This window comes from Tricharina praecox (assembly GCF_024521635.1).
Source record: "Tricharina praecox strain CBS 144465 chromosome Unknown BZA05scaffold_8, whole genome shotgun sequence".
NCBI classification, from domain to species: domain Eukaryota; kingdom Fungi; phylum Ascomycota; class Pezizomycetes; order Pezizales; family Pyronemataceae; genus Tricharina; species Tricharina praecox.
In genome coordinates this window covers 699,818-723,394 of record NW_026250410.1, presented here as the reverse complement: position 1 = coordinate 723,394, position 23,577 = coordinate 699,818, and the positions used below count along the sequence as shown (strand labels likewise).

The window sequence follows — 23,577 nt, the reverse complement described above, 5'->3', positions numbered from 1 at the left end:
AGAACGGTGAAGACGCGCTCAACCGTGCCAGCGACGGCATCATGTGATTTTACTAGATGACTTCGCATGAATCCAGAGCCTTAAAGTGGTCACTTTGATGATTGGAGATAGTTCCGCACTGGCAGAGGGTGCTAGGTAATGATCAATTCTCGTCTCGCCACATCTTGACGAATTGACACATCATTACTCATATCCGTATCCACCTCCTCGACCCCGAGTACGCCCACAATATTCCGTACCGACACCTACTCAGTAAAATCTACACCCTTCCATCCACTCCCGGATAAACACCGATGCACCAGTAACCATGAGCAAGAACATAAGCAACAGGTGACCAGACACAACACAAAGAGCTCCTGGGAAATACAACAAAGTGCTACAAAACCTCCATATCATAGCCACCCATCACTATCTAAACAAAGTTTACAAAGTATTAGGTAGCGATCGTAAAAAGCAAGTAGAGTACCACAAGACATCTTCCGCCAGATCACCCCCCATGTTTCACCCTTACGCCTCTTTCGCCTAGCTGAGAAGAACCTCTAGAGATAACTAGAGCCATACTATTGACTCTAGATATCCAACGAGGTTCAACTGCTGCTGCCGCGACAGTAATGGCAGTTACTGGCGATCGCCAGTGGTGGAGAACCTTCCGGGTCCACCGCCTCTTCCACCTCTTCCGCCGCGTCCGCCTCTCGATCCTCCCCTTCCACGATGAAAGATGGCCGGTGGTGGTACAGCTTGGTACTGGCCAGTATTAGACGTATTGGCCCCCTGCTGCCCGTCTGGCATGTGCTGAATTCCCTGAACACCCTGGGCTCCGCCGCGTGGGAGAATGGTCGGTGCGCCGGGGGGTCCGCCACGGCGACTGAGCACCGTCGGGCCTCGCGGGACGAAACCACCTCTTCCGGGCTGCTGCTGCTGATCGTAGCCGCCGCGTCCACGCCCACCTCCACGACCTCCACGGAAGCCGTTGGCTGGCTGCGGCGAGGGTGAGCCAGAGGGGGGTCCCATTGTTGCGTCGGCGTAACTGCTCGTCAACGGAGCTGGCGGCGGCACAGGCTTATACTGGTTGCTCGCTTTCGTGCCAGCTATCAGTTGGCGAGATGTAAGGTTAAGCACCGAGGAAACCGGGACCGTCATGCCCCTGAATGGAGAGCACCTATTGCCTAGGGTAGTTCCGCTCATGAAGGTGAAATCCCAGACGACATCGATGAGAGTGATCCTGGACGTTCGAGTGAGGCCAATGACTGTTCCGCGCGAGGCAATTGGAACTTTGCCCGAGTCTTGCACGTAGACGACCCTGTCGCCCAGGTCGAAACGCTGATGCGCCAGTCGATGTTCGGCATCCACCGGCTTGAGGAGTGCTTTGCGAGGAACGTTCTTGACCCTCTTAGGGACCCGAGAACCACTGTCGAATGCATCCATAGCTTTCTCGATTTGCATGACGACATCTCCATCGAGCTGCATGGCCTCCAGAGGTACCTTCTCGAAGCCCTTGCTGTCAAAGGTCTTTAACCAGTCCTTGATCTCGTTGATCTTCTGCTTGCTTTCGCTGGGATCGTAGAAATCGGTGTCTTTGTAGAGGTCACCGTGCGGGTTCCTCATGAGCGCTGTGAAGAATTGTGGAAAACTCTTCATATAATCCTCAATGAGGGCAACGGCTTTGTTCGAAAACTCCCATCCGCCCTGATTCTTGCGGGAGTAGCCAAGCACTTTCAGCTTCTTGGCCTCAAATTTCAGGTTGAGACCCAGGTTCACGCGTTGGTCGCCAACGAGGACCTGGAAGCTGGATGTGATTTTACTCAGCACCAACGGATTCAGGCCGAGTTGGCGAGCCAAACGGTAAGAGGCCACGTAGGGAGTAGACTGCTCAGCCCGTTGAATAAACTGCTTGGCAAAATCCGGCTCTTTTGCTTGCTGTTCACAAGTTAGTACAGTCTAGTCGATACAAAATGTGCGCACGGTAGTTACCATTGTAGATATCCAGATGTCGGTGCGATTGTCGTTGTGCCTGATGACCTCCAAAGGCCTTCCGTAGTTGAACTCCCCGAGGAAGAACGCTCTGGCACCCTCCGGGAACTCTTCTTCGATGGGAAGAGGCGCCTTCTCTAGGAACCGCTGATCCTCACTGACCACATTCCATACAATCGTCTGCGCAGCGTAATCCGTCTCCACACCGGGAATGGGACCGTATTCCTTGACTACTGCACCCTCGTCCGTCTTGCGCATACCCTTCAACATCTCAACGTGGAATAGAACTTCGACTGGCCCGGTAACGATTCCCATTCGCTTGGAGTAGTGGTTTTCGATTCTCTCGGATTTCCGCCTCCAGTTGGCGAGCTCAGCCGGACCGTGTGGAACGGGAATAATTTGTCCCTCGTCCTGACCTTGGTCCGAAAGCATGTACCTGAACATCTCGTCCGACACCGAATTGATTTTCGCCTCTTGCAAGAAAGGATAGCCTAGACACAGTTAGGCTCGTGTACGGTCATTGACGGAGAGATCTTGCGCCACATACCAACAAATGCTCTCTTCCCAATCATCTGCTGCGCCGCCTGAACCTTTCCGCCTTCGAAGGCATTCGCTAATGTCAATATCATGCTCTCGTTCCGGCTGTCTTGCTGGAAAACAGCGACGCCATGGAAACCCAATTGAGCTATGTGATCCAAAGTGCTTAAACTAGGGAACCCAGCCAACGCATCCGCCCCGAGCTTAGCTCCCTCACAAAGTCCAACAATGATATCCAGACCTTCAAGGGTAGGAAGCTCGTAGATGTTGAGATTGCAGCGGCAATGCGGAATATCCGGAAACACACCCTGCATGCTGCTTTCGTATAAATAATCCAGCTGCGGGTCATAGGTGAACTTCAACGTGACTCCAAACTCGTTGCGAAGTCGCTGAGCGGTAGTCAAATTTGCTTCCTTCGTTCTCATAGCCTGCAACAGACGGTCTTCTTCGATGAACGGGATTTTTACTACAGCCTCCCATTCCATCTTCTTTCCGTTCATGTCGAGCTCGAAATCTCTTGGGTAGAAGTCGATGATCGGCGAACTCGACGAGGTCATGAGTTCATGATAGGCCGATGGCACGATCTTCTTACTGCGATCCGGGAGGACACCCATCAACTGCTCGAAGGGCCTGAAAGGCTGTCCCAACCTGAAGTTGAGGTTTGCCCCTAGCCCTTTTGAGATATCTAAATATCATAATTAGTATTGGTGTGGGTTGAGTTAGATGTTTTTGCCTACCGGAAATCCTCGGGGAATAGTGGTACTTGTAGAACCATGGCCACGAAACCACTCCTCTATAGTAGTAGTAGAGAACCCATTGAAGACCCTCGACGTAGTTCTCCGTCAACTTCTTCATTTCCACCTCGTTGTCCAAGCCGAACCCGAACTTGCTCTTGTAGTAATCGTTCCTCCATTCATAGAATTTCTGATCGTATTTCTTTTGCATTTCCTCCTGCGCTTCCTCAGGAGAAACGTCTATGACTTGGGCTCTCTCGTACTGGCGGAACACTCTTTGCACTGCCAGTTGTCCTTCCTCGTCATCCTCGCTCTCATCACCGCCGATCGTCGGGAGCATACTGATTCGCTGACTAAGCTCCCCGTCGTCGCCCAAAATCCTTTCGTACTGGAGGTTCAGATCACGAGCGACGTCCTCCACAAACTTCCTATCCTTGGCAGCAAGTGTGGCTGGTAGATCCAGCGCAGTGGGTTCGGCGGTATTCTTCGTTTTCTGGACATTGAGCAACCACTTCTTGATCTGCTTGAACAATGCCATCTGTTGTGTTGACAGGACAAGCTTGCCCTTCTTCTTCGCCTTCTCAATGGCCGCCAAGGCGCCAGGCTGCTTGCTTTTGAGCCAATTGCCATCCTCGCTCTCCCTCTCGAAGTCCTTCTGCTCGAATTGACCAAGCTCGTCAAGTAGCAACCGCAGCCGACCGAGGTTTATTACACCGTGTTCGTTCAAATATCCACCCGCCCGGGGCAGAATCTTCTTGTAGGTCTCAAACTGCAACGCCAATGCGCCTTCGTTGATGTGCAGATTCGGCAAATTGGGTAAAAAATCGTTGCCGACAAAGAAAGCGAGCAAAATGAAATCGTCAATAATCCTCTCCAAATCGTAAGGAAAGCTCATAACTCCTGGCTGCCGTAACTCCTGGAATTCGTGCTCTAAGTACTCCCGTACCACGCTGAGATGCATCAGAAAGAAATTCTGATGCTCTAGCTCCTTCGCCTTCCCCCGGGTTGCACGTCCAAACGTAACCTCTTCTCGCAGTAAACAGAAATGTGGGTCGTGCGATAACAGCCCCAACATGATTAGATCGGCGTCTAAGCCGTAGAGACAATGCCGAACGTTCGAGTCGTAGTCGGGCTGCGCTTTCGCTAAACGGATGTACTCCATGATCTTGTGCTCTCCTTCTCCGGGTACCTCGTGGCCAGACAAAATGATCTCGACGCCTTGCCAGTCGCCGTCTTCCGACACCTTCTTGCTAACGAAATACTTGAGTTGCTCGGTCAACCGCGCCATGAACTCCGTTCCTAAGTTCGCCCATTAGCAATCAGCGGTTCCACACAACCTCTGGACATTCCACAACTAACCCGGAGTGATGCAATTGCTGTCAAAGGCGTCTTCTTTGGGCATCTCTACCCCTTTCCGAACCGCCTCCATGTGAGCCTTCTCTGCATCTAGCGCAGTTCTAAACCGTCGAGCTCGTTGTTGGTTCATCTTCGCGCGAGGAGCGACTCCATCGATGGCCATGAAGAAGAGTTTCTGCGGCTTGATCTGACCGAACAGGTGCTCGATGTAGTTGAAGATCTGGATGAACATCTGATCCTCCGTCATGCGGAACGTTGCGCTGTCGCCATCCTTGTGTGTGCAATTATGGATGATGCCGTTCATGTCAAGCTTTGCACATTCTCAGCATAGTCTCTTTCCGCAAATTGCGCTGCCACTCCAGCGCCGCTCCAACCTCGTGCACCACCACCACTACCGCAGCCAACGCCACCGAGGGATAAGCTTACATAGAGGTTGTCGAATTCGGGGATCCTATTCTCCGCAATGAGCTGCGAGATTGTCGGATAGCGTTCAGAGATCCATCGGAAGAACTTTGGGACACCCATGGCTGCAGATGCGATCGTTCGTAGATGAGACGATGTGGTTCCGAAATGAAAGTGTAGTCGAAGGTGGTAGGTGTAGAAGAACCGACTCCACTCGTCAAGCGGCGATGGGGCTGAGTTGATTAAGAAATGAAAAGGTCAAACAGATGAGTGAAAAGGAAAGAAACTTCCTCAGGCAACCTGTAAAAGTTTGGTGCCGTGAATTATCCAAGGGCCTGCTCTTCGTCTTGCTCCTCGAATCGAAATCGTTTGTTCGAGTAATGGTGGCGTGTATTGTGGATGACTCTAGGTGAGCAACTCGGAGCGGGAAGCTTGGCCTTGCATTCCTTGTCGATTAGTCAGAGCGACTGCTGCGACCAATCGGAGTAAAGTCGGATGTCGCATGCTGGGGAATCCCCTCTCGAGTTCCAATACATCACTCCAGATTTGTTCGACTCACACTGTCGACATGGCATCTAGGCTTTCTGTTCTGTAAGAAGTATGATGTATCTACTTTAAGTATTTTAAGTTCTTAGTCGACTTAACTTAATTTTTGTCCAAAGTCCGCAAGAAATATTTCCTTTATTTCCCCAAGACCAGAATCATGCATTAACGAAAGAAACATCGATACGAAACGAAGCGAACGTCTCTACGAGATGTAACGAACACGTCCATGAAACAAACTTTAGTAGGTTCTTCCTCGAACTAAAATGATATGAACCAGAGTAGTCCTCCAGACGAAACCCCACGAAATAAGACGAAAGCGTAAGGGAAACAAAACCTCGTCGAAACTAATCCATATCATGATATTTTTTCTTCAATACCTTAAACAGCCTCTCCATTTTCGGGCATTGCCAAGGACTGACTCTTATCTTATAGTTTGATGAGTCTCCCAATGATTACTGACGCAGCAATTGTAGTGAACTGGTGAACTGGATGGCCGTAACAGGACGGCTGTGGTCCAAACTCCTCCAAACTACATCTTAGGTACATATGACATATCGTCTTTCTACAGTTACTCCAACCTCCAGAGCACCGATACTACTCCGGTCCCGACGCCCTTGCCCGCACATACCAGCATAAGTATCCACCTTTTCTAAAACAAAACTTCGTCAGTTCTGTACGAGTTCAATAGAGCTTGGACAGCCTCGTTTCCCAAGGCTTCGAGGGTCGTATCGTGTCTCAAGCACGAACTCTTACTCAAGACCTTCCTTCGTGAGCCATCGGTGAGCTGATAGGGGAAGGCTTAATGTGCTGGTGAAGCTGTTCCTCCTCTCTACCGGGAACTCGAAAAAAAAATGACGACTCCGCGGTCGTTTTCAAGACGGAATTCGTGGCGATGTGCTAGTGCTTGCATATTCCAACCTCCGTATATTACGCTTCAGTTAGCCCAATTGTTATTGAACAGTACCTATTACCGAACGACTTCGAGATGGTCATGAAGCTACACTTAGAGGAAGGGGCGGTAAGTTTTAGACCGTACAACGGCGGTTATTGGGAAACGACAAGAATAGAGCGGTTATTAGATGGATGGAAAGAGAATTTTGTGACACTGGATACTCTACTCTATTACCAAGTAGGTGAGGATACCGTATGAACTCACAAAAGAGTCACACCTCTTAGCGTAAGACGAGCTCCCGATCTGGTAATTCTCGCGGCTAATCGGAAATCAGATTGTGGGGGTTTTTGTTTTCTGCTTTGGAGATTTTCTGAGAATTAAGCGCGGAATTTTAAAAGAGATCGGTAACTACAGTTGTTATCATGAAGGTGAGGCTTCATTAGAGGATACGATATGGAGAAGGCGGTATATAGAAGATATGATCAGATACCGGTGTCAGACGCGCTTAGGAAAATATGGCCGTTGATCGGCCCGTGGATCTCCAGTCGCAACGCCCCGCGGCCCTGCCCCGGAGGAAGCAGCGGCTCAAAGCCCCCAAACGTCGAATATATACGGCTCCGTGTGCCAAGACAAGAACTAGCTGAAGCACAACGCGCCAACTCCGACGTGATCCCAGCAACTCAAACACGTCCTTCATCTTCGACTCACCACACCTAACAAAACACTAAACTCAACACCGACACCACGAAATTCACCGCTCTTCTATCCCATCTAGCTGCTAAAATGGATGAGGATATCGACAGTATGCATATCCAACCGCGATTTTCTATCTCGGAAAGCTGACGAAATCGCAGTGGACCCCACCTCGCGTGAGCGGGACGAGCAGCAGGTAGTCGACAAGATCGTTAACGAGGGTAAATCGCGCGCTCCTATGCGTAGGTGGAGAAAAGTTTGGTACTAATGCTACTGAATAGAATATAAGATTTGGAAGAAGAATGCGCCGTTCCTCTACGATCTCATCCTAAGGTTTGATGATGCCTCCGGTTCAGACGAGGGTTTCGAGCTGACATTGTGTAGCACGGCGCTCGAATGGCCAACCTTGACCACCCAGTGGTTTCCGGACAAGCTACCGTAGTGATACCAACTCCTCTCAGCCATTGGCGCAGCTCAGCTAAAGAAGACTAGGCATCCCGAAAAGAACTACTCTACGCATCGTCTCCTCATCGGTACCCACACGTCAGGCAATGACACCAATTACCTCCAGATTGCGGAGGTCCAGCTCCCAAACCCTCCGTCGGAACGAGACCCGCGCAAGTACGACGAGTCCAAAGAGGAAGTCGGCGGATACGGTGGCGGGGCCGAGTGCAGGTTGCAGGTCGTCCAGCGCTTCGTGCATGAAGGTGAAGTCAACAAGGCCCGATACATGCCCCAGAAACCAGACATTATTGCGACCATGTGTGCGGATGGCAACGCCCTCGTCTTCGATCGGACAAAACACCCGTTGCAGCCCGATAACCTCACACGATGCATCCCGGAGATGGTCTTGAAGGGTCACGCGAAGGAAGGGTGAGACACATCATTTGTGAACCAATTACAACGTGGATATGTGTGCTAATACTAATTGTAGCTATGGACTGGCTTGGAACCCTCACAAAGAGGGACACCTTCTCACGGGCTCCGAGGATACTACAGTTAGGCTTTGGTACTGAAGGTCTTCCTCTGTTGCGCGACGCCGCTGCTAACAGCGTGACAGGGATATCACAAGCTGGACTAAGGCAAACAAAACGATATCTCATTCTCACTGTTACACCCATCACACTGCGATCGTTAATGATGTCGCCTACCACCCCATCTCCGACCATCTCTTCGGATCCGTTTCCGATGATCGCACCCTCCAGATCATCGACACTCGCGACAGCAGCACCAACAAGGCCTCCTTAAAGGTTACCGCCCACACGGATGCAGTCAACAGTCTAGCGTTCAACCCAGCGTCGGACTACGTGATTGCCACTGCATCGGCTGACAAGACGGTTGCACTCTGGGATATGCGTAATATCAAGTTTAAGCTGCACAGTCTCATGGGTCACAACGACGAGGTGAATGGATTGAGCTGGCATCCGCATGAGGAGTCCATCCTTGCGAGTAGCAGTGCGGACAGGCGGATCATATTCTGGGACTTGGCTAGGATTGGAGAGGAGCAGACCCCCGAGGATGCGGAAGATGGCCCTCCGGAATTGTAAGCTCATCCTGAATCGACCCTCTCTCTGATAGTTTGCTGACTGTTGTAGGCTGTTCATGCATGGAGGCCACACGAACCGTGTGTCTGAGTTTGCCTGGAACCCGAACGACCCCTGGGTCATGGTAAGTGCTGCTGAGGACAACCTCATCCAGTGCTGGAAGGTGTCGAACACGATCGTGGGCAAGGATATGATGGATCCTGCGGCAGACGAGCTAGAGTAGTAGACTGGGCTGGCAGTATGATACCAACCTCTGCCGTCCATACTTGTGTCTTTTGCAGCTCTTTTTTCTTCATGTTTGGGGGGTTCATTTCTTCTTTCAATGGGAGTATTCTGAAGCTTTGGTTGTATCATAGCGGCGAATACTCACTAACGCTCGTATTTCAATTAGCACATGTGAATCGTCTCATATTCCCGGGCCGGGCGGAGGGCCATCTGCGTGCGGGTAGGACAGTGGGGTGGAACCGGCTGTAATTGTCATGATCTAAAAAGGTCGAATGCAAATGATGAGAAAACAAAAAAATCGTCTCATATTCGTGCCAATCGGACATGTAAACAGTCCGTCTCGATAATCCGCATTGCGGGCAAGAATCGTAGATTATCAACCATCCCTTTCGTGCGACATATGCTTTGTTGGGATGGATCGATGGCAAAAGGTCTGTCTACTTTGTAGGATAGAAGCGGCTAAACAATACGAGGTTCCTCCAGTTAGATCTGCAGTAGAGTAAGTGCATACACAGGCGCAACCGTCGAATCGCAATCCCCGCATTTCGGGTAGGACGGGCCCGTGTTGTACATAGACGTCATGTTAGTAATAGTGCCAGGGCTCGACAGACTGCACTACCAATGTCGCTCGTGTACTCTCGACGATCTAGAGCGTCACGGTCTATCAAAGGGACTCCGTGTACATACACTCTTCTGTTCTATGGAGGTTTAAAATGCAAGCATTCAGACTGCGACTTATAAACCGTCAATTCACACGATCAACATCAATCGTCTACCAGCAGCACCATCATCATCCTCAGCACCATCACAACCAGCAGCACCAGCGCAGCATGTCTACGACCACATCCCAGATCGTGCTCACGCCCCAGACCCACGGGATCGTCCCGTTTCCGGGCCTGACGCCCGCCTCCGCCGCGGCCACAAGCGCCGCGCTGACCGAAAACCACGAGCGCAACCACATATACTTCAACAACGACGGTTTCCACAACCACATAGCGCACTACCTGCTGGCGATCTACTCACTCGGCGCCCCGGCGCCGCTCATCCAGAGCGGCTACGAGCGTGAATCCGCCTACCAACGTGCCCTTTTCGCGCTCCCAGCTCCACCGGCAATCGACCTGGCCGATCCCGCGCAGTGGGAGAAGTCCCTGGGCAAGGATGAGTGCTATATCCCGTTCCTAAGGTACTTCTCGAGGGAGATAGAGATCTACGGCGTCGAAGACACCTTGATAAACCAGCTGTTCGATGGCTCGCCTAAAGCAGAGGATATGCTGGTCCGGCTGTTTGCGGGGTTTTTGCACCCGTTCATACACATAGGCTATGGCCTCGAGTTTGGATTGCCGGCGGTTGTGGCGGAGGGCCTGGCGATGGCCGCCGTAGAGGCTAATTGGCTTGGTGGTCTGCTGATTCCGGCGGAGGTGGCCGCACGGGAGGTAGGTTGTTCCGGCTTGTGGGAGGAAGAGGTGCTGACAGATGGGCTAGGCGAAGGACGACACCAGCGCTACCACGTTGGTAACGCTCCTTGACGAGATCCGCGAAGATGTCAAGCTCCGGGACGCACCCAAGTGGAGCGACGGGAACAAAATCAAAGGGATCCTGCAGCGGGCGCCGCAGGAGATGCTCTCGTACCTCAGCCGGTACACGGTGCCTGTCGACAAGCTGCAGGCGAAGATGGCAGAAAGCATTAATGCAGCTGCACTCTTTACCGCTGCGGCGCAGAGGGAGGATAAGGAGATCCGTATTGATTTTTAGTGTGTCCCCCTACCCCACCTTTTCTCGTTGGATGATACCGACGAGTGCTGACTCGTGATGATAGCTACATGCACTCCCACAACTCCTCCATCTTCCTGCCGGCATACCTCTCGCAGCCCTGGCTGCCGGACACCGCAAAGGCGCGCCTACTGGAATGGAAGTCACGGCACGACCTAGCACTGTACGCCTCCCGGCGCTCGCCGGTCCTCCGCGTCGACGACATCCGCAACTACACGGCCAAAGAAGCGTCTTCCGCCACCAATCCATGGCTCAACATCATCTCGCGGGCGCTAAAGCGGGAGGATGACGGACACGTCGTCAAGTTTATCCGCGCTTGTATGCATGGTGAGAGGATTTGCGCCCAATACCAGGATCATGAGAAGGAGGGCTTTGTCGTCCAAGGGGATATGTGGATCAAGATTGCGCAGATGTGTAAGTTTTCCTACGGACGAGGGGTGCGGGCGGGACTGATGTGATGTGCGTGTAGGTATGGACTCGGTCGAAGAGGAGGGCGTCCAGTGGGCCAGGAGTGTCGGCTTCGATGAGGCGTGGGCGAAGTACGGGCCGAGGCGCAAGTACTAGGTGGTAGTTACTGAGTGACTGAGTGACTGTTGTTTTCGTCGCATTGTATTTACACTAGTATACCTACCCCACTCATTATTCAAACCGTATTCCATTCATTCCGTTCATGCTTCCGTCTCGTCGTGGCCGAGTCGAGTCGAGTCGAGCGAAGCCTCATGTTTAACCGCACTACCGGTGTGTATGTACGATGAGGTCCGCAGGCGCAGAGGAGGTTGGTCGTCTGTTGCGTGTATGTAGATCAGTTGCCGATCTATTATTAGCAGCGCCGGCCAGAGATAGACGAAGGTTACACGGATGTCGACATCTCTTGCAGACAGGCAGACAGACAGCGACAAGGCCCTTTGACTCTTGAGATCCCGGCGCACAGGAGCAGGAGCTGGAAGGTTGGAAAGAAGGGATGATGGGGGGATGAATGGCTGGACTTCTTTTCCGAATGCAGTGCAGTGGGAGTTCTTTTGCTTTTGATTTTCTGCGATATCGCTCGAAGTAAAAGCAGGTGGTGAAGTGTACTCGGTACCTAAGGCGGAGGACCAGGTAGGTACCATACTATACCCACTCCAGACTCCGCACGATGGGCTTTACACGGCGTCCCATCTCGACCATGGGCCATGTGACGTTCCACTGGGTCGCTTCGAGGAATATGTACTCTCGAGCGACGTGAAGCCTAAGGATAGGACGAACCATGAGCCTTTCACGGTTCGGATTTCATAGGTACCGTATTCGGATTTCATCGCCACGGCGCCAGCGACCATCAATCCAGTCGACTGCTGCTTGCTTGCTTGCGATGGGGATGGGAACCCGAACCCGAATCCGGCGAATCTGGCGAACGGACGGACGCTGTGGGGTCATCATAATACGGTAGATTATGTACTCTACATATGCAAGTGAGCGCATCGCCCGGCACCGGTCACACCCCTCAATCTCAGCTCCGTGTAACATCCCCACTCCCCACTCTCTTCCTCTCATGGTACGAGAGCTCCGCTTGCGGTACTTCGCAACTCTACCGACTCTACTCTAGGTAGAGGAGGATAGGTACTCTAGATCTCCACACGCACGCACGAACTCGAGGATGCAGATTCGTTGCTTTGATGCGTCGTTGGTTTATACCCGACGCCTTCTGCCCCCCTACCGTACAGTTCACTCTGTCGTCTGCCCGATCGGAGGATCCGCAAGGGCAGCCCCTCCCCCTCCCCCTGCCCCAAATTAAACCCCCTTGGGGCAGTGGCCCAGTGGGGGGGAGGGAGGGCGTTCACCCCTCGCATTCGACTTCTTCCGACGTCCCTCCTCAAGTTGATCAGCTGTCTCGCCTCCCCGCCGCGTTGGATACGTTTGATACCGGTTTCGTTCGTCCGTTCGTTTACAACTACCGTTTTCGAGATCCGAGGGATTTTTGACAGTTGCTGGCGAGGCGGAGCCATCCAGATTATCTACCATCGCTAGGAATTGTTAGCGGTTGGGTGGGCGGGGGGATAATCCACTGGATTGGATTGGATTGGATTGGATTGGATTGGATTGGATTGGATTGGATTGGATTGGATTGGATTGGATCGTCACTTCGACATATCCTTGTTGGCTGGCTGGTACAGAGGTAGGCTGGCTGGCTCGGACCATGATCGATCCACAGAAGGGATGGGATGGGATGGCATGGGATGGGGACGTCTTGTCACACACACAGACACACACACATACGCATACGCATACCCACGGAGGGAGGAGGGAGGAGAGGGAGGAATGCCCCAGCGAGAGAACCGCCATAGATAAAGAAAGCAGAGCCGGCGTCCATCTGCGCAGCGCAGCCGAATTGTTTCTTTCTCTGTTTCTCCGTTCATCTGTCCGTCGGTGCTTTCGGGGCCTCCCATTGATGCGATGCGCCGGAGTGCGCTGCACTCGTTGCCACGGACAAAGACAAAGAATTCATCGCGGACGGCGCTGGAGACTGACTGCCTGCAGAGCTGAAACTACTAGATACCACCACCATCACAGAGCTCAGCATTCGAGAAGACCAGGGTTTAGGTATCGTTCGAACAACGGCAAAAGAGCTTCTTCCTTCACTCGACAGCGACATCGACAACAGCAGCAACGAACTCGCATAACTATCAGCGATCTAGGCACCTAGCCAGAATAGGTAGCCCCCCTCCCCCCCGGCCCCCACCCTACCTTCAGTGGACGGGAGCCAAAAACAAAACACGCCATGGCGCGCGGATCGCGCCGGCCCTCGACAAAGAACACCGCCTCAGTCCCACAAGAAGAGACCGGCGGCTCGATTTGGTTGACTGGCCTCTCTGGGTACTCTACTCTGCTCTAAGTACTCTATGCATAGCAGCAACTGATATGCACGTCGCATCGTCACCGTCCTGCATATGCGCGGGCTGGGCTGCCTGTCTGTTCTCTCTACACATGCGTGGGGTGTGGATGGATTTGATGGATGGAGGATGGGTGGATGAATGAAGGATGGTGGATGGATGAAGGATGGTGGATGGATGAAGGATGGTGGATGGATGATGGACGAGCGAGATCGTCCATGCAACTGCAACTGCAACTGCAAGTGCAAGTGAGAACAGAGCGAGAGCGGGAGATCCAAGTTCCCGTTTCGTCGTCGGTGGGCTTTTCATCATGGAGTCCATACATATATTTTTTTTCTTTCGGCTTTTCGACTAGTGGGGGTGGGCAGTGGGCGCGGCAGCGATTGGCCATGGATGTGACCGTGGATGTGACCACCGATGACACATGACTGCTGCCTGCGCCTGCGGACTGAGGAGAACAAAGCGAAAGGAAACGTTTATACCTATTGGCTGTTTTAAGGGCAGGCGTATGATATCTACCTCCTTTCGTGGTTGTGGTGGTGGTGGTGGTGGTGGTGGCGGCGGCGAAGCGTGGGATTGGAATTAGGGGGGGAGGGGGCCGACCCCCGCCGACGATGATGATGCGTGGGCCGTGGCCGGCGGGCTCATTGCGGGTGTTGGATGGAGCGGCCGACGTCATGGCTGCGGCTTCAGCTGCGGCTTCAGCTCCAGCTCTGGCTTTCAACGGAGTGGATGATTTGACCATAGATTTATGTGGTTAGAGAAGTGCTACTGTCTGCGAATGGCCGCGCAACGGGCGGATGCCGTTGCTTTACATACTTACATGAGCTTATCCCCACCTCAGCCTACTGCGATCGATTGATCGATCAAGCTGCTACACCTCGGTTGGTGTCCTACTAGTATCTACTGGTATATAGCTCCGTCATTGTATAGGTACTCGGCACCATAATTCTCAACACTGCTTAGTATGTATCATACTCGGACACGACTTCACGAAGCTGGCCGCTGGCGACGATCGAACTTCGAATGCTACCCACCGCATCTTGGCCCCACCCCCAAAGATCGTGGAGAACGTTGCTACATATACCGGTATGCATAAACCGGAGCTCCCGTGCACACTGCACAATGGGCATCGGCAAGGCCGGACTTAGCCTGCGAGCAAGACCAGGTATTGCTGCCGCACTAGGTATGATACACATCTCGGCCCCTCAGTGGAGTGTCTGTTCTTCCAGAGATCCGGATCTCAAACTCCTAAATACCCGCGCAGATCCATGAGCCCGCATGTCGCCGTCGAACATGTGCTTACACGTGTCGTGTCGACGGAGGAGCGGGCGGAGGAGCGGGCGGAGGAGCGGGCGGAGGAGCGGGCGAGACTGATGCAGCGGACTCGGACGCAAAGGAACTCGAGATTCGAGAAGTGCAATGCACACACTCGGTGCGGAGAGATAGGTACCTACTGCATCGGCGGCGGTGACGTTCCTCGAAACCCGTGAGCCGCATACATGGTCAGAATTATACATACCAAACGATCCACATTCCCACGGATGGAAGGCCCAAGGGTGGTCGCCAGCCGGGGTGCCTAACTACAGGGATGCGATACCTACTCTCCAGAAGTGAGGATCAACTTCATCGACGAGCCTCGAGAAGAACGGCGGAATTATTATTGACGGGTTTCAACTTTCAGATGACATGGCCATTGGCAGGCTCGCTGCTCAGTGTTGGAGCCTCGTGGACGATACATACGCGGGAGTCGGGACCGGGTCACAAAGAGTTTCAGAGTTTCATACTTGCCAGGTGGGTAGTGATGGATTTCATTCAGCACTTCACTTCAGGCTGTCAGCGTCCGTTCTATGTACCAGTACCAGGTAGTAGGACGCGACACGTTTTACCTGGGAGTTCCATGAGTCCCACGAGTTCCGCGAGTTCCACAGGTACCTACTCGTACCGTATATAGGCGGTACATGAGCGGTTGATTCGTGAAGAAATTCCTTAGCGATGTAATGTTTGTGCCAGTGACACGGTTTGCGACTATCCACTTGAGTTTGAACTTTCGAGAAACTTTCCTTTGGAATCTGGAAGCCACGCACGTGGAGTTTTCGCACTTGTTCAATTGGCCATAGTCAGTCATTTTTTCCTCCTTTCCCCCCCCTCCTTTTCCTTTTCCTTCATAGTCCCAGCGGCGTGGACTCAATTCAAAATTTATCGTGAGTAGCAGCGGCAGCAGCAAAAAGAGTTGCCGCCGTCGTCGATGTCGTTGTGGTCGGGGTCGTTGAAGTTGAGTTTCGAGATATCATACATAGGACAGACACGCACGGAGGGAAGTCGGATATTTCCCGATGGGTGGGATGTCCGATGGATGTCCGATGTCCGATGTTCGGCCGCTGCATGGCAGCCTACCTGGCAGGTGTTAGGGAAAATTCCATTCCTGTCGATATACAGTCAGCTCTAGCCGCTCTGGTCATTGGTCTGGTCACTGGTCGCTGGTCGGCGCTGGTCGGCGCTGGTCAACGCAGCGCACACCATACATATATACGGTTCGCGATTGGAGGTGCGCGTGAGTTGGAGATACCGAGATACGGCGCACGAGAACATATACTACAACTACATACACGGAACGGAAAAGTAGGCAGTTGGAACTTGGAAGTGCTCCTCTTCTCCCGCTGGACTTAAGGCCAGCAGCAAGCAGTCAGCAGCCAGAAGTCAGTCGCGGAAAGCACGGATAGCCACGGGAGTTGAGTTGAGTTGAGGCGTCCTGGACCATACAACTTACACTTTACGTGCGAACTATATATCTGTCGCCGTGGGTGGGTAGGGGGGAGGGAAGCGTGGGCACTGGGTAGGCAGGCAGGCTGAAGAATCGACGAAGACACAACAACGGGATAGGCGAGTCATCATCACCACCAGCATCTCTGTTGCCGCTAGCGACAGTACGTACTCTGCATGGTACGTACAGGCCAGGCCAGGCCTAGCACGCCGTAAGTACCCTACTTACACGAGCGCGGTTGAATATAAAGGCGTATGTACTCCCACCTCCCACCTCCCAGCTCCCCCCGGTGCCATACCCGCCCACGGGCGAAGAGAGAAAGAGAGAGAGGATCAGGATTATGAACGATTAGAATATTGGACGAATGGTATCCGCGCTGTGTGCTGTGCGAACATTCAAGGGATGTTGCCACTGAGGCATGGCAATATAATTCCGAAGGCGTGTGCCGGTAACTCCTCCAGAGTCTAGAATATGTGCTCGCCAGCCAGACGTCAAGATGATGATGGTGATGATGATAGATGGCGATATGTACCAGTACCTAATGCCTATGTCCGCGTGAATCGTGCTTCCTCTCGCTACGTATCCGAAGAAGAAGAAGAAGCTCGGGAGTCTAGCAGAAGAGAGAGAGCTGCTTCTCGGCGACAGAGGTCGAAGAGCGCTCTAGAGTACCCAGACTATGTAAGATCTAGGTATCTCTCTCCCGTGCACCGTACGGTAGAAAGTACTCTAGTTAGCATCTGCTCTGTGGCCAGCCGTGGGCTTACTTGCCATACTCGTAACTACACTTTGCACCTCCTCTCCATCCCAACTACCTGCCTACTCCTATGGGCTAGCGGCGCGCACCGAATTCCCACCGCCGGCACCAACTCTGCCTGCGAGTCTCTTCAATCCCTTCTCCCGCCGTTACCGACTACCACCACCAGTGGCCACCACCACCACCACCCCAACTACCTCCTCGCGCCCGCCCTCGCGCCCGCCCTCGCGCCCGCCCAAACGCCTCCTGCCACTGTCTGCCCGCCTTGCGATCGTCTCCTCGCCCCTTCGCCTTCCAATTCGGTACCGAAAAAAGGATTCTTTCGCTCAAAGGCCTTAATATATATCAGACTGCGCTGCAGACGGAGAGCTGTCACAGAAGGGGTTGGTTGCTCGGTCCAGATACACATATATCTCAGCCCACCCACCACACACACCCATTCAAATCCCAACCCCATCCTAACACCCCCCCCCCCCCCCAACCCAACATCATCCACCTAACCCAACTGCCCGACTGCACGATTGCCAGCTGCCCACCCCTCACATGCTCATGGTTCGGGCCCGTCTGTGATAGTCTCTCGTACGCTTCAGCATTCCCTTTCGACCTCCACGCACACTCTCGACTGGAGTGGCCGCTGCAATTTTCTTGCATGCTCCTCTGAATGTTCCAACCGCTGGGGGCCCGTAGTTTCTCACAGATATACCACAGCCTAGATTACTGTTGCTACCTACGCACATCCACCTGCCTACCCCCCACCTACCACCACCACCACCACCACCACCACCACCGCATACACCGCTTAACCACCAGCACCATTGTCACCCCGATCGACTGCCACCACCATATACACCGCCGCCGCCGCCGCCGCCGCCGCGATGACGCCGGTCGCCGCCACACCGAGCTCCTCCGCCACGGCGACTCCCTCCGCTAGACCTTCGCCGCGCGCCTCCTCGTCGAAAGTGAAAACTAATGGCGCATCCACGTCCGCATCGGCGGCAGCACCGAAACCAGGAAGCGGTACTCCGGTGCCCCTTGCTGGGCAGCCCGGGGGCTATCAAACGGCGCCGCTGAGCTCCCGAAAGGCCCAGTCGCTCGATATGTCGACCGTGGAAAGACGAAATCCCGCTATCAAGGAGAATCCTAAGAGAATTCGTCCGCACGGTTTGATAGAGGCGCCTACGTTTACACCCACTCCCGAGGAGTTTAAGGATCCCATGGAGTACATACGAAGCATCGCGGAAGAGGGCAGAAAATACGGAATTGTAAAAATCATACCGCCGGAAAATTGGTCACCCGACTTTGGAATAGACACAGAGGTTCGTCGCTCGCTCACCCGGCTTCCATCGCTCCCTTCATACACTCTGCCTGCCCCACCACCACCACCATTACCAGCACCCATTACCATTAAAACTACCACTACCACTACCACCACCGCCGCCATCATTGCCGTACTCTACCAATCCAACGAGAACCTGCATTATGCCCGCCCTACTATTTTCCCACCAATACGTTTAGACAAGCTGCTAACCGACTGTTAGCGATTCCACTTTCGTACGAGACGACAGGAGCTCAACTCGGTGGAAGGAGGTACGAGAGCGAATCTCAACTATCTCGACCAACTCTCAAAGTACCACAAACAGCATGGTACCAGTCTCAACCGGTTCCCTTCGGTCGACAAACGGCCACTCGATCTCTATCGTCTAAAAAAGGCAGTAGAAATCCGAGGTGGTTTCGCTACGGTTTGTAGAGGCAAGAAATGGGCTGAGATCGGAAGGGACTTGGGATATTCGGGAAAAATAATGTCCAGTCTGTCTACATCCCTCAAAAACTCATATTCACGCTACTTGCAACCGTATGAGGAATGGGTCAAGTCGGCGAAGCCCGGAGTCCAACAACAGATAGAGGCCGAATTTGGAGGGCCCATCACACCTTCCCCCGCTTCTACCCCGATCAAGAGTACCCCAATGCAGAAAAATGGTTCGCCCATTGGTAGTAGTTTCGGACCGGACTCCCCGACAATTAGAGCTTCCTCAGCTCTGGCAGCGTCGGTGGGTACACCGAATAAATTTGATGTGGATATGCCGGACGCAACCCCCACGCCTTCGGTCGGAGGATTCAACGGGGGAGCATTTGCACCAGTTAATTCGGGCCATGCCCCTGGATTTGCGGTCGGCGGCACGAATGGGGTGAGAAGTGAGCTCGATTCCGGATTGACGCCGAGCAGCAGTTCCATGCGAAGCGCCGATGGAATTTCAAGCACTAGAGAATCGCCAGAGGCCAAGGTGGGAGGAGGAGTCATGAGTTCTCCGTTAAAGCGACAGCATAGCTCAGAAAGCAGCTCAGATTCTCGAGATATCGCGAATGGCAGAGTCGACGATATCGAAAACGGAGAGCGACGCAGTAAGAGGTTGAAGAAGGGTACGTTGTTATTGTTATTGTTGTGTGTCCCTGCTCTGTGTGTGTGTGGATCCTCGCTTGCGAGATCTCTTGGCTGACGAGAACTTGCATGTGTGTAGAACCTGCTCCTATGGTTGCGGGGTCACACATGACATTGCATAAACCATCATCCGTGCCCAGGACCTTGGGTGACCGGACCCACAATAAACCCGGAGAGGTTCGTGCAGCTGAAAATTCAACCGTAATTTTCTATTTAATATTCGTTGGTGCAGCTGCTGACCTTTTTCGCACATTTAGAAATGTGAAAAATGCGGCCGTGGGGATGACATGAAAAGTCTACTGCTGTGTGACGGCTGCGACTACGGATACCACATTTACTGCCTCGATCCGGCGCTGAAGTCGGTCCCTGATCGTGATTGGTACTGTGATCGCTGTCTGGTCGGAACCGGAGAGTACGGCTTCGCGGATGGCGAGATTTACTCTTTGCGACAATTCCAAGAGAAAGCGAACAACTTTAGAGATCTCTACTTTCAGAAGAAGATGCCGTACGACCCGATACTGAACAAGCCGCGGCCGGTCACCGAGGATGATGTCGAACGGGAGTTTTGGAGGCTGGTGGAGAGCGTCCATGAGACCGTTGAGGTGGAATACGGCGCCGACATCCATTCGACAACCCATGGTAGCGGTTTTCCCACAATAGAGAGGCACCCGTGCAATCCATATTCGACGGATCCCTGGAATCTAAACATCCTACCACTGCACCCGGAATCTTTGTTCCGACATATCAAGTCGGATGTGTCGGGGATGACCGTGCCTTGGCTGTACGTCGGTATGTGCTTCTCGACCTTTTGCTGGCATAACGAGGACCACTTCACCTACTCGGCCAACTACCAGCACTTTGGAGCCACAAAGACCTGGTACGGCATACCCGGAGACGACGCCGACAAGTTTGAAAGCGCCATGCGGGAAGCCGTGCCGGAACTATTTGAGCAGCAGCCAGATCTACTGTTCCAATTGGTCACCCTGCTCACACCCGCGCATCTCCAGAAGGTCGGCGTTAGGGTCTATGCACTCGATCAGCGAGCCGGTCAGTTTGTGGTTACTTTTCCGAAGGCTTACCATGCGGGCTTCAACCACGGATTCAACTTTAACGAAGCGGTCAACTTTGCGCCCTCAGACTGGGAACCATTCGGACAGGAAGGAGTTGAAAGATACCAGCAGTTCCGAAGGGCGCCTGTTTTCTCTCACGATGAATTGCTCCTCACGGCCGCGGCTAGGGACACGACCATCAAGACTGCTCAGTGGCTAGCTCCCGCTCTCGAACGCGTCAAGAGCAGAGAATTGGCACTGCGAAGCATGCTTCAGGAACAACTTCCGTCCTTCAACAAAGTGATCCTTGGGGACAACGTGGAACTGACAGAAGAGGAGTACCAGTGCGGGGTATGCAAGGTCTACTGTTACCTCTCTCAGGTCATTTGCTCGTGTACCAGCAACATTGTTTGTCCGACCCACTTCCGCGATATCTGCGATTGTAACAAATCTCTGATCACCCTCCGCATGCGGATGAGTGATGAGGATTTGGAGGAACTGGTCCGCAAAGTAGAGGAAAAAGCAAACCTACCGAAAGCTTGGGCTGCAAAGTTGGAGAAAACCATGCTCGAGACTCCCAGGCCACAGCTGAAGGGTCTCAAGGCGCTTCTCGCGGAAGGTGAAAAGATTCCTTACTACATCCCCGAGTTGGCTCCTTTGAAGCTTTTCATCGAGCGTGCGCAGGAATGGGTCGAGGAGGCTACTCCATTCGTCTCACGGAAGCAGCAGAACCGGGGAAAGAGCGGTAAGGTCTGGAGGACCGGGGGAAAGGCAAAGGTTGCGGAGATGGAGGAGAAAGAGCGTGCGCACCGGAAGCTGGAGAGGATCTTGGAACTGCTCCAGTCCGCCGATGATCTGGGATTCGATTGCCCGGAAATCGAGCAGCTGACCGAGCGCGCCGACTCCATACGGGAATTTCAACTCCGCGCGAGACACGCCCTGGCGACTCCTGGAGCGTTGTCGACGACCGATTACGAGGGACTGGTGGAATTAGGCAAGAGCTTTAATGTGGATCTCGCCGAAACCGACCTTCTCGAGAAGATTGTCAAGCAGCTGAAGTGGGTCGACAATGCACGAGAACTCCGGGGCAAACAGCTCACCCTCCAGGAGGTCGACGACCTGATCAAGAATGGTGTCGAGCTGGGTATTCCCGACAGTAACGACCAGATCCTCTTCTATAAAGCGCAAAGGGAGGCCGGTGAGATGTGGGAATCGAAGGCCAAAGAGCTCATGAGCGCCGAGATGATCAACTTCCAGCAACTGGAGGCGCTGTCTGGACAAGCGGCCACCTTGCCCGTTTCGGGAGATACTCTCGTTCAGGTCGATCAGATCTTGAACAAGCAGAGGGAAGCTCACCGCCAGATCGTCGCCCTGTACGAGGCCAGCAAGTCACCCTACCTGCAGAATAGGCCGATGTACAAGGATGTGCGGGAAGTAATCGATAGCCTCCTGGAGTTCCACAGCAAGCCTTCCGGAACCCTCGATCTGGAAAAGGAACAGAAGCGCCACGAGGACTGGATGCGGCGAGGCAAGAAGCTTTTCGGAAAGGCGAACGCGCCTCTACACATCCTGCAGCAACACATGAGTTATGTGGAGAGTCGGAACGAGCACTGCTTCGCGCTCGAGGATAAACCGCGTACACCCGTCGAACCCTCCAGCAGGGAGCCCAGCCCCGATACCAAGAACGATTCGAGCTTTGGGGAAGGAGAGAGCTCGCGTGGAAGGTCGCGGGAAGTGTTTTGCATCTGTCGACAACCAGAAGCGGGAATGATGATCGAATGTGAGGTGTGCCACGAATGGTATGTTTGGCCAAAACCTATTCTTCCGGGAATTAGATGCTGATTCGATCACAGGTACCATGGCAAGTGTCTTAAGATTGCTAGAGGCAAGGTTAAGGAAGATGACAAATACACTTGTCCCATTTGCGACTATCGGGTTAAGATCCCTCGGGACGCAGCACGGCCCAAGCTGGAGGACTTGATCGAATGGGAATCCGAAATCCCCAGCCTTCCGTTCATACCAGATGAAATGGACTGTCTCCATCGGATTATTGAAGGAGCTTCCAAATTTAGACAGTTTGTCAGCTCGTATACGAACTCTCCTCTTGGCCTGACTTCCGCCGAGGTCCCGACAATGCGATTCTATCTGCGGAAGATTGAGGGCGCCGAGATTCTACTCTCACACGAGACAAACTTCTTTCGCCAGGAGCTGCATAAATGGATGCCGATCGCGCCCGAACCACCCCCAACGGTCGAAAACTCTCAGTCGACCCGCAAGCCTCGACCTACCAAGCAACAGAAGTTGATGGCGCAGATGGGTATTCAGAATCCGGATGATCTCCCACCGCAATACCGAACCAAAGCCCACATATTTAAGAAGAAGGTGGGCGAGGTCAACGGAAAGCCACCTCCGATCAGGCCGGCACCGCTTGGGAACAATGGATCACCGGAGCCTGACCACACACAGTCGTACGACTACCAGCGATACGGATCGGCTACCACGCACGGGTCGCCTACATTATCCCAACCTAGCTACGGAACGCCTGGCTCCCCCGTGTTGGTCAACAATCCCGGCCGCGGACAGACACTCGACCCAGCACTCTTCGGTGGTTACCACGGTCACCGTACTGCCACCAGTAGTTGTTCCGGGAGTCCCCAATACAACTCCGCGAACAGTCGAGAAGAAAACAGCATGTTCGACCTTTACACAAAGGAGCCGTCATCCGGACCCGGCACATCCGGATACGAGTCGATTGCCGCCCAGGCACTGGAAAATACTACTGCGGAGACTCTCGACAGCATGGCGGACCAGTTTCTCCACCGCGATCCCTCATGAATAATGTACCCTTTCTTGCCTTGTCTCTCTTATCCGTCGTTTCCTTCCCTTCTTTTCTCCCATGTATAAAGCCCTTGATTTTGTGCTTTTTTCTCTGGCGTTTGAGAATGGTTGGGGGGGGGGGGGGTTTGTTTTTTTGTCTCTGGGATTGCGTGGCTGTTTCTGGTTGTTTTTTTTCCTTTCCACTCCGTACTTTGCAAA

The 23,577-nt window shown here is 53.2% G+C and overlaps 6 protein-coding genes across 6 annotated transcripts; 4 read left to right on the top strand and 2 right to left on the bottom strand.

The window, feature by feature from the left end:
* Positions 1-618: 618 nt before the first annotated feature.
* On the bottom strand, positions 619-5,475 carry BZA05DRAFT_429618 (exoribonuclease 1; the record flags this gene model as incomplete). Its single annotated transcript, XM_051486137.1, has 7 exons — positions 5,025-5,475; positions 4,602-4,908; positions 3,246-4,541; positions 2,519-3,193; positions 1,972-2,462; positions 808-1,917; positions 619-771 (listed from the first exon to the last, which is right to left on the bottom strand). The coding sequence occupies exons 1-7, from the start codon at positions 5,121-5,123 to the stop codon at positions 619-621; spliced, it is 4,131 nt and encodes a 1,376-aa protein (XP_051340820.1). The 5' UTR covers positions 5,124-5,475.
* Positions 5,476-7,049: 1,574 nt separating this feature from the next.
* Positions 7,050-9,191, top strand: BZA05DRAFT_429617 (WD40-repeat-containing domain protein). Its single transcript, XM_051486136.1, has 8 exons — positions 7,050-7,240; positions 7,293-7,352; positions 7,413-7,464; positions 7,516-7,569; positions 7,624-8,004; positions 8,066-8,140; positions 8,192-8,674; positions 8,727-9,191. Exons 1-8 carry the CDS (start codon positions 7,222-7,224, stop codon positions 8,896-8,898), a joined length of 1,296 nt encoding a protein of 431 aa, XP_051340819.1. The 5' UTR covers positions 7,050-7,221; the 3' UTR covers positions 8,899-9,191.
* Positions 9,192-9,504: 313 nt separating this feature from the next.
* BZA05DRAFT_393853 (uncharacterized protein) lies at positions 9,505-11,588 on the top strand. The gene is made up of 4 exons (XM_051483272.1): positions 9,505-10,333; positions 10,383-10,651; positions 10,717-11,084; positions 11,140-11,588. Exons 1-4 carry the CDS (start codon positions 9,614-9,616, stop codon positions 11,232-11,234), a joined length of 1,452 nt encoding a protein of 483 aa, XP_051340818.1. The 5' UTR covers positions 9,505-9,613; the 3' UTR covers positions 11,235-11,588.
* Positions 11,589-13,488: 1,900 nt separating this feature from the next.
* Positions 13,489-14,599, bottom strand: BZA05DRAFT_262709 (uncharacterized protein). Its single transcript, XM_051480145.1, has one exon. It carries the CDS (start codon positions 14,280-14,282, stop codon positions 13,626-13,628), a length of 657 nt encoding a protein of 218 aa, XP_051340817.1. The 5' UTR covers positions 14,283-14,599; the 3' UTR covers positions 13,489-13,625.
* Positions 14,600-14,891: 292 nt separating this feature from the next.
* On the top strand, positions 14,892-15,803 carry BZA05DRAFT_393847 (uncharacterized protein). The gene is made up of 2 exons (XM_051483271.1): positions 14,892-15,150; positions 15,222-15,803. The coding sequence occupies exon 2, from the start codon at positions 15,222-15,224 to the stop codon at positions 15,489-15,491; it is 270 nt and encodes an 89-aa protein (XP_051340816.1). The 5' UTR covers positions 14,892-15,150; the 3' UTR covers positions 15,492-15,803.
* A 2,104-nt stretch (positions 15,804-17,907) lies between these two features.
* Positions 17,908-23,514, top strand: BZA05DRAFT_393841 (PLU-1-like protein-domain-containing protein). Its single transcript, XM_051483270.1, has 5 exons — positions 17,908-18,371; positions 18,594-19,473; positions 19,572-19,669; positions 19,750-22,340; positions 22,395-23,514. The coding sequence occupies exons 1-5, from the start codon at positions 17,931-17,933 to the stop codon at positions 23,374-23,376; spliced, it is 4,992 nt and encodes a 1,663-aa protein (XP_051340815.1). The 5' UTR covers positions 17,908-17,930; the 3' UTR covers positions 23,377-23,514.
* The last annotated feature ends 63 nt before the right edge of the window (positions 23,515-23,577 follow it).

Bases quoted from the DNA above. Each gene is read 5' to 3' on its own strand.
- BZA05DRAFT_429617 (XM_051486136.1), top strand. The intron at 7,353-7,412 runs GTAAATCGCGCG...GCTACTGAATAG, and splicing joins CGACAAGATCGTTAACGAGG to AATATAAGATTTGGAAGAAG. The intron at 8,005-8,065 runs GTGAGACACATC...TACTAATTGTAG, and splicing joins AAGGGTCACGCGAAGGAAGG to CTATGGACTGGCTTGGAACC.
- BZA05DRAFT_393847 (XM_051483271.1), top strand. From the start codon at position 15,222: ATGACATGGCCATTGGCAGGCTCGCTGCTCAGTGTTGGAGCCTCGTGG.
- BZA05DRAFT_262709 (XM_051480145.1), bottom strand. From the start codon at position 14,282: ATGGTCAAATCATCCACTCCGTTGAAAGCCAGAGCTGGAGCTGAAGCC.
- BZA05DRAFT_393841 (XM_051483270.1), top strand. From the start codon at position 17,931: ATGACGCCGGTCGCCGCCACACCGAGCTCCTCCGCCACGGCGACTCCC. The intron at 19,474-19,571 runs GTACGTTGTTAT...GCATGTGTGTAG, and splicing joins CAGTAAGAGGTTGAAGAAGG to AACCTGCTCCTATGGTTGCG. The intron at 22,341-22,394 runs GTATGTTTGGCC...ATTCGATCACAG, and splicing joins TGTGAGGTGTGCCACGAATG to GTACCATGGCAAGTGTCTTA.
- BZA05DRAFT_393853 (XM_051483272.1), top strand. From the start codon at position 9,614: ATGCAAGCATTCAGACTGCGACTTATAAACCGTCAATTCACACGATCA. The intron at 10,334-10,382 runs GTAGGTTGTTCC...CAGATGGGCTAG, and splicing joins CGGAGGTGGCCGCACGGGAG to GCGAAGGACGACACCAGCGC. The intron at 11,085-11,139 runs GTAAGTTTTCCT...ATGTGCGTGTAG, and splicing joins GATCAAGATTGCGCAGATGT to GTATGGACTCGGTCGAAGAG.